At 38.2% G+C, this 8,376-nt stretch overlaps 1 protein-coding gene across 1 annotated transcript in view; it reads right to left on the bottom strand.

The window, feature by feature from the left end:
- Window positions 1-6,363, bottom strand: part of LOC106941407 (phosphatidylinositide phosphatase SAC1-B-like) — a 30,368-nt gene extending 24,005 nt beyond the window's left edge. Inside the window, exons 1-5 of the mRNA XM_015024430.1 lie at window positions 6,259-6,363; window positions 2,269-2,366; window positions 1,957-2,031; window positions 1,720-1,847; window positions 1,142-1,291 (exon numbers count right to left, since the gene is read on the bottom strand). Of these exons, the coding sequence (XP_014879916.1) occupies window positions 1,142-1,291; window positions 1,720-1,847; window positions 1,957-2,031; window positions 2,269-2,366; window positions 6,259-6,287 (480 nt within the window). The 5' untranslated portion in view covers window positions 6,288-6,363. The remainder of the gene's footprint in view (window positions 1-1,141; window positions 1,292-1,719; window positions 1,848-1,956; window positions 2,032-2,268; window positions 2,367-6,258) is intronic.
- Between the last annotated feature and the right edge of the window lie 2,013 nt (window positions 6,364-8,376).

Genomic DNA, 8,376 nt, shown 5'->3' on the forward strand with positions numbered 1-8,376 from the left:
ATAATCTCCCTTCAGCCATTTCCCGAATCAGAAGCTACAATCGGAAGCCAACTTGAACTTCGATCCAGACAGTCAGGAACGCCGCCACAGCTAGAGGACCGGACTGACGTTTCCTTCTGTGCAGTCCCGTTCTGTTTAGGATCCTGCTCAGAGTACGCATGCTATTAATGGTTTTAACCACAGTGCAAAGCAGCATCCGTATCTCTACATGTTGTAGACCAAACATGATAGGAAACCTGACCAATTCATGTTAGCCACTGTACTAGCCTAGCATAATACCGCCACTTCCTGGTCATAAAATTATCATGTTTTAACAAGATACATATCACGTTATAACGTGATAGCGGTCGAATTTTTTTTTTCCTGCGTGATAGCAATGCGCTTCCGTATAAATGCTTAATTTTTTTAGTGCAAATGAATCTGAACACACAGTGGAGTATACAACATACAACTGCATAAAAAATGTGTTAGTGTAAATAACATGCAGTGGGTTTTATGCATATTTAATCATCATCTTGTTAGTGATCATCAGATTTTAAGGTATTTAAAACCTGCAAAAGCAGACACAACCAGAAGATCAGTGATCTTTTGAAAATCAACAAAAACACACAAAGCTCCTATTCTGCTCCTGTCCCAGTTTAAGAAAATTTGGTTTAACATTCATCTCACTCTAACCATTATTTTTGGGTAATAAAACATCAATAATCTTTAGCGAATAATTACTTATTTAAATAAACAATGGCATTTGTTTATACATACACAACCTACAGAAAGACTAGTTTTATTCAGTCCACTGACTGATTATGCTGTGCAACTCTCTCTCTTTCGCCTCTGAGCTGTTGCTAAGGGCTGATTCCTAGAAGCATAATATCCAGTTTTTAGTTCGTTCCGGGGGGATTTTATTTATTGACAATAATGTCTGGATTTTTGTAGTTTTCGGGAGACCAATAAGCATCCTTAAAGTGACCTTTCTCCTCCCGGAGAATATAGTATGTCCTGTTTATGTACAACACACATACAGACAAAAAAAAGTCAAGCATTTCCATTCAACCCATAGGAACGTTTTTAAATTAATTCAAATGTTTGACTTACTTTTAACAAAAATGTAAATTTAGTGCGAAGATTTGTAATGACCATTTACCCTCTCCAGCAGACTCATCTCCTGGAAGTCAGGACTGGTGTTGGCCAATCGCTGCAGTGTGTGTGTTAGGTCAAAGTCAGTGCAGAAGTAGAAACCATCTGTATTCAGCACATTGTTAATCATAGCCAGGAAGGTCTTATTCTCCTGAGACTAAAGCAGAAAAACAAACATGTTTTCAGGATACACTTCTGTACTCTGGGACAAGTAATAAAAAATAAATAAGAAAAAATAAAATAAAATCAGTAGAAGATTTCCATCCATATCCATTTTCTTCGGGTCACGGGAGTAGCAGCAGCACAAACAGGTACAAACATATATGGGGGTACATGTACAGACATGTTCACATACATAAGTATACACACAAGGACGCGTACACACACACAACACACACATATATAAATTTATATGTGTGTGTTGTACAGTATACACATGCTGTACAATACATGCATGTTTGTAACACGAACAATTTTCTACACTTGCAGTTTTTCCAACTGCATAAATTTATATTGTTGTCAAACCTTTGAGTCTGAAAGCAAGAGATTGTTTTGGTAGCATACAAAAGGAACAATCTTGCTAACCTGTATCTCTGAGAGATGTAGCACCGTCTTCTTATAGGATATCACATCAAAGTCCACAGCCTTCCACACAGCATGGCCAAGGAGGTTGCCCACATTCCTCTTCCTGGTGATGACAATCAGGTACATCCCTGTGCAGTGAAAGTTGTGAGTCAAATTGCAATCTTTTTGAAAACTTTAAAGACATGCTAAACAGGACATTTTATAATATGTATACTGTAGTTATCATTAGTCACATACCTGCAACCAGACGAATAGTTCCCATGATCCCACAAATAGGTCTGGTGACAGCAGAGGGAGGAATATCATTTCTACCTACGAAACCGTGAACACAACAGGGAAGAAGTTGAAGAGAAATACACCTTCCTGTATATTACGTCCTTCTATTCATTGCTGTTAAAAAATCGTTAAGAGTTAACAGAATCACAGAGGTCTAGCAAAGAAGAGATGGAAAACAGCAGCTAATCATCAACTACGTTTCCACCATAAAACATCATGGAGCAATACTATGAGATCAGTGTGAGTGCAGTGCTTGCTATTCAGATGTTCTACCTGTGAGGGTCATCTCGTTTGAAACCCGGTCAATGACTAGGACAGCATCAGCTCCTTCATCACAGGCCTCAATGAAGAACTTTTCAGGGGTCGTGTGCCTACGAAAACAAGTTGAAAACATTCAAATTCATCAAATGAAATGCATAAGATTCTCCGTTATCCAACTATACATTCATATAGGTCTATGTAGTGTAAATTATGGGCAGGTATCTGCCCATAATTTACACTACATAGACCTATATGAATGTAATCTGATCAAGGACACATAATAATTAGACTGTCAGAAGCAAAACCAAGAAAACAATAAACTGACATTAAACAGGAAGAAATATAGTCGGAAAGAGAACTTTCACGTTCCCTTCTCTAAGCTTGTCTTCAATTTTATGCGAAGCAAAAGGGAATCAGCTCTGTTACCATGTTAACAGATTGAAACCCAGTCAACATCTAGACTTGTTTTATCTAGACGTTTCTCCCCAGTGTTAGCCGCTACATCACTTAACCTTAAAACAGGTACAACATAGATTTACACAAAATATAAATACAAGAGTCCATCTTGTTGATACATTTGCATTTCCTCATAAGTCATGTGATGCAGTCTGGTAGAGGCTGAATTTATTTTTAAATTACTGGCTCTGCTGCTGCCCTAAGAGATGAAAGCAGAAGAGATTACACTCAACAACAGACTTATGGAAGACATGCGGAAAACCTTGATGGACCTTAGCTTCCTCAAGAAGTACTGTCTGCTCTGTTCTTTCTTAAGGGAGTCTTCACTGTTGCGTCTCCAGTTCAGATTGTTGTTGAGATGAACACTGAGGTATTTATATTCCTCAACCACCTCCACTTCCATGAAGGAAAAAGGGTTTAATCAATCATCTCCTTTGTTTTGTTTACTTTCAAGATGAGATAATAGTTTCCACCATAGACATATATAAAGAATAGACGCCTAATGGACCATTTTTGCACATAGTTGCTGATGTCACATAGAGCAGCCATCTTGGAGCTCTACTCAGCATTATATGTTTGGCAGGCGCAATGATTTTAATTATAACTCACTGAATACTAAACAGATTTTCACACTTTTTTGCTGGAAACCTTATTCAAACAGCTATCACAGCTACATGTACAAGAACATTTGTTTAATTGCTCAGTCAGATCATTTGTGATCCTAGGTTTGTAATTAGAGAAGCATCTCACTGTTCTGGTTTGGGCTGTGTTGTCCACACAGAAATTTACACAGAAGGTCACACACTCAGTCAGTCATTGATGTCCTCTCCATGTGGCTGGCAAAGAGCAGCCCAGTCTGTAGCCTCAAAACAACCCTGCAGGACATCTTTAACTTTCTGTGACCACTTTCTCACAGAGCTTTTCATTCCAGGTTGTCTGTGAATAAGGGGTTTATATTCTGAGCAGAGTAAAATAAGGTTGTGATGTGATTTTCCCAGAGGAGGCCTGGTTTACACATATGAGGAGCTAGGTACTGCTTGTTTTTGTTGCAGTAAGTTTGTGGTCTCAAATGTTTTGTTGGTTCGCCACCAGAAGGATGTACCAGTAAGTGAAATTGGAGGCAATTTTGTGTCAAAAGATCGTGGGCCTCTGTGAGTCCAGTGAGCTCACTGGGGAAACAGACTGAACTTGTATGCTTACCAAAGCAGGTTATGAGTACTAGAAGTTTATTTCTAACTGACAGGAAGAAGCTCAACTTGACTAAAGCAAGCTGTACATATGGCCTAACAGATGTAATTACATTTTTAAGTCATATTAACTAATTTAAAGGGTGTGATTCATAGATTTTATCGTCCCAAATGGAAAATTCTTCTCAACAAACCAGCTCAATTCATTCTAAATAAACATGAACACTCTTGACATATAGATTTTTATCTAAATGGGATTTTATTTTATCAGTATAACAGCCAGCTGGATAACATGATTAATTTGTCCTTTTGTTCTGTGAACTTTAGTTGACGTTATGAGCAGCACAAAATTACAACCATAAAGACATTCATGACAGATGCCAAAATTTCTGTGTAGTACAATCAAAAGGCCCTTGTTAGATTAAATAGAAAATTTAAACAGAAAGTAGCTTATGTCATAGGTTATTAACTAGAAAATTTCTGTCTATCATTTTATGTTCAAGTTTGGTGACTGATGATTTTAGATTTAACAAGACTGACAAAAATACCAGAAAATATCTAACAAGTTCTGTTTTAATTTCCTGATCAAATTAAAAATCTTTTTTTTTTAGTCGTTAAAGTAGATATGCCACTAAAGCTGAAATACCAAAGCAGATTATGAGCTCATACAATAATAATCTGCCCATTCTGCTCATGAGCTAAACAATCTCTCATGAGTCTTTATTACGAGTAAAGGACAAAGGTCCTAACAATTGGCTACTTAATTTATAGCAACTTTAAAAAACTTCTTCTTCACACAGAACAACAGTATGATCCCTTTCACAGAGACCTCAATTTCTATCATTTTGGCAAAAACATGAGCCAAGCATGCCTGGACTGAGTTCAGGCCTTCAGGGAGTGGTGACAGCCAAAGGCTGAACAGCAAGGACTACTGAAGTTGAAGAACAAAGAAAAAGTAGAAAAAGTGTTTGTTTGTCATAAAGAGAAAAGACTTTGTTTCTATTTTGAATTGTTTAACATTCATTAAATATAGCAGTGATATATCGACTCTTAAGATGTGAATGAAAAAATGTCTGCCATATTAGCAATGTTAGGAGGAAATGTGGGTCTAAATTCCTTTTTCTACTTATGAGAGAGTCTGGTAAGGTCATACTGAAGACAGTTTCTGAAGTGCAACTAAAGGTCTTCCACTATCTGGTAAATTATGGGGTGCACCTATCTTATCTTTTGACTGTGTAGTAGACAATCACAGAAATCTGTTTCTCATCACTGTACAAATCAGGAGAACCAGAAAACATGGCTAAAAAGGTTTACTTCTAGCTTTATGTTTTTAATAATATGTCTTAATTTTTTAAGTTATAAAATTAAGACTTAATTTTTTTATTAAAAATAAATAAAAAATATTTGCTTTTTCAATTAGAAAAAGCAAATAATTGCTTTAGAAAAAGCAAATAGAAATAAAAAAAAACATTTTGAGTTAATGATAAAGAAAATAAGCAAGGCAACCAACAGTGGAAATCCCTAAAGCAGCCATTTGTAGACAGCCAGCTGTTGCAGTGGCATAACTACTTTGTTGGTCTTGCGTAATCTAGACCAGTCTCCACAAGCATGCACTAAAATAACCACAACACTCTCCTAAACCGAGTATTTCCCCAGAGCCCATTATTTGCAACCAACTAATAATCAATTAATTATTTATTTAAATGGAGGTAACATTTAGCTTTAAACTGGCGGCTCCATCCTCCATACCATCTTTGACATGAGGTCCGGACATTCAGCTTCTTTAGGTTGCCTGATCTCCTACTGCAGATGGCAGAAAAGGAGGGATAACAGGTAGAACTGGATGACTCACACTCTGAATGAAGGTGTATACCAAAGGTGTGTCTTAATAACACCGTTGTTTGGTCAAAAAAATAAAAAATAAAAAAAACAAGGCCAACTGTCAACGGACAGTTGCTCATAAAGCCTTTTGTTTTATGAGAGACGAGTGGGTATAAGCAAATCACGGAAGTCAGATTAACACAAACGTTAAGCAAGAATACACTAATTTCTTTTCAGTGTGATGAAGATTATGACGATTATGGACATGATTGATAGCAACCATGTTCACCGCACACACCAAATGCTTTCATTGATCTCAGCCTTGTGTGTACTTTTCATTATAAATAAGTGAAATGCGAAGCTCGGATGACTCCTGCTCTGAATTTCGATCCTATCAGCAAACTTCAGACTGAACTTCTGCTTCAGTATTAGCTTCGTTGGAACCTCTTATCGTTGGAAGCTTCGTTTTTTATTAAAGTCAGACTAGGACAATAACTGCTACTAGGATAGTTACCAAAGTTAAACGAAAATTACTTACAAATTGTATCTCTCATAGGCGGTCGCCATTTTCCTTCAGAATGGTTGACCTCAGTGACGACAGCATATATAGTTACTTTCCTTTGTGTTGCCAGTTAAGTGTCTGAAAGCAGCTTTCCCGTCCAGCCCAGTACAACCTGGCATCCACACAAGGCGAGAGGATTTTTGGTATTTGTAGTTCAATGCGACTAGAACGCTGCAAGTCATTGTGGATCCTAGTGAGTTGCAGGATCCGCATGTTTAACACATGGTGACACAAGGTTTACACGTATGAGACTGCTATCTTTGGCTTTGTTGCTTTTGTCAAAAAAGAACTGTGACTCCTTCATTATCATCAACCTCATTGTACTTCTTGTTAAATACTATGTACAAAAATGCAAGCTCAGTCATATAGATCTGTATTATCATCATGAAAGACTTGAATTGGTACTATAATCTCGTTGTTTCATTCAATAATCCAAAAGCCAGAGAAATTGTAAATTTTGTAAGAATTGATTATGTTGTAACCTCTTTTTGTTAGTTGTCATGTTGTCACTGCATGTATAAAAGTTCTCCCAGGCAAGTTTGTTTCTTTTTGTTTGTTTGTTTGTATTACATCAATGTTTTAACAATTGTTAATAATGACTTTTAAAAGGCACAAGGTATACTGATGTATAAGCTTCTTGCAACAAGAGTCTGGATTTTTTGCAATATGTTTTTACTGCTTGAAGATTGAGGTATATTTCAATGTTTTTTGTTTGTTTGTTTTTTAAATGATATGGTGGCACTCCCAGTGTCACCTGTCACAGCTGCCCGTACATGCAGAGAGAGGGGATCGGAGGGGGCTTGAGACCCTGCCCCTTTTATCCTTGATGAACGACCAAGTGCCCTTTCATGAATTTTTTTTCCATTTATTTATTTATTTATTTATTTTTTTGTGCCTCATGTCTCTCCATATGTTTGTCTCCGTCAACAATAGTATTTAGCTAAAAAATAAAAATTTTGCAAAATAAATTAACATGGCTGCCCATAATGACTTTGAACGGATACTCAGTGCCTCTGCATCTATGTTGTTAAGACACCGGGCCATGGTAAGGATGTCAGGATGAGAGGTGCGGAACTGTGTTATGGGCAAACTTTTTTTTTTCCAACATACACTGGTTTGTGCATAAAAACGTAAGTCTGATGTTAAAGTTAGAAAAACCATTTCTATTTATTTTCGGAATTGTCCTCACATTAAAGGAAAAAAGCCTAAAGACAGAAATGGTTCAGCTGCAGAGAAAATTTCTGACTATAAAATTAATTTTATCAGGCTGCTCTAGTTCTGGACTAAATGCTCGGTTCACTATAGGCAACCTGAATCGGTCCCATCTCTGTGGGTCAGAATCAAATATCTCCTGATATAAAGTAACAGTACCGCAACAGTTATAGCGACCAATGATGTCAGTAATGCGTTACTCAGTAACGCGTTGCTGACATACTGTTCAAGCTGTGGCGCCAGCACGACTTCAGCTGCCTTTACCCTTATTTCTGAGGCAGCACCCATCATTAATTCGGCCACCACCGAGGGCTCTCCAGAAGCATAGGCCAGTCGCTCTCCTGGACCCAAATACTCACCAATATGGTGTTAACCCGGGAAAAAGTTAGACTAGACTAGCCGTAGCAACAGTCCTGATGGGGACCTGAGACGATACCCCCAAAGGCTGGTCTCTTTGGGGCTAGTACAGGAACAGGCCCTAAACACCAGAGCAATAGAGGCTCAGATCTACCACACCAGTCAAGACCCCATGTGTAGGTTGTGCAAGGAGGCCCCGGAGACAGTCCAGCACATAACAGCAGGGTGCAAGATGCTGGCAGGGAAAGCATACATGGAACGACATATCCAAGTGGCAGGCATAGTGTACAGAAACATCTATGGACTGGAAGCCCCGAGATCAAAGTGGGGAACACCTCCAAAGGTGGTGGAGAATGACCGAGCTAAGATCCTGTGGGACTTCCAGATCCAGACAGACAAGATGATAATGGAAGGATGTGGTGAAGGATGAACAACGGAAAAAGGAGCAGGAGAAACTGGAGAAATACCAGGGCCTCAGAGAGGAACTGGGAAAGGCCTGGAAGGTGAAGACCACAGTGGTGCCTG

The sequence above is a fragment of the Poecilia latipinna genome, unplaced genomic scaffold (assembly GCF_001443285.1).
Source record: "Poecilia latipinna isolate Pla-1442-1.1 unplaced genomic scaffold, P_latipinna-1.0 Scaffold3647, whole genome shotgun sequence".
NCBI lineage: Eukaryota > Metazoa > Chordata > Actinopteri > Cyprinodontiformes > Poeciliidae > Poecilia > Poecilia latipinna.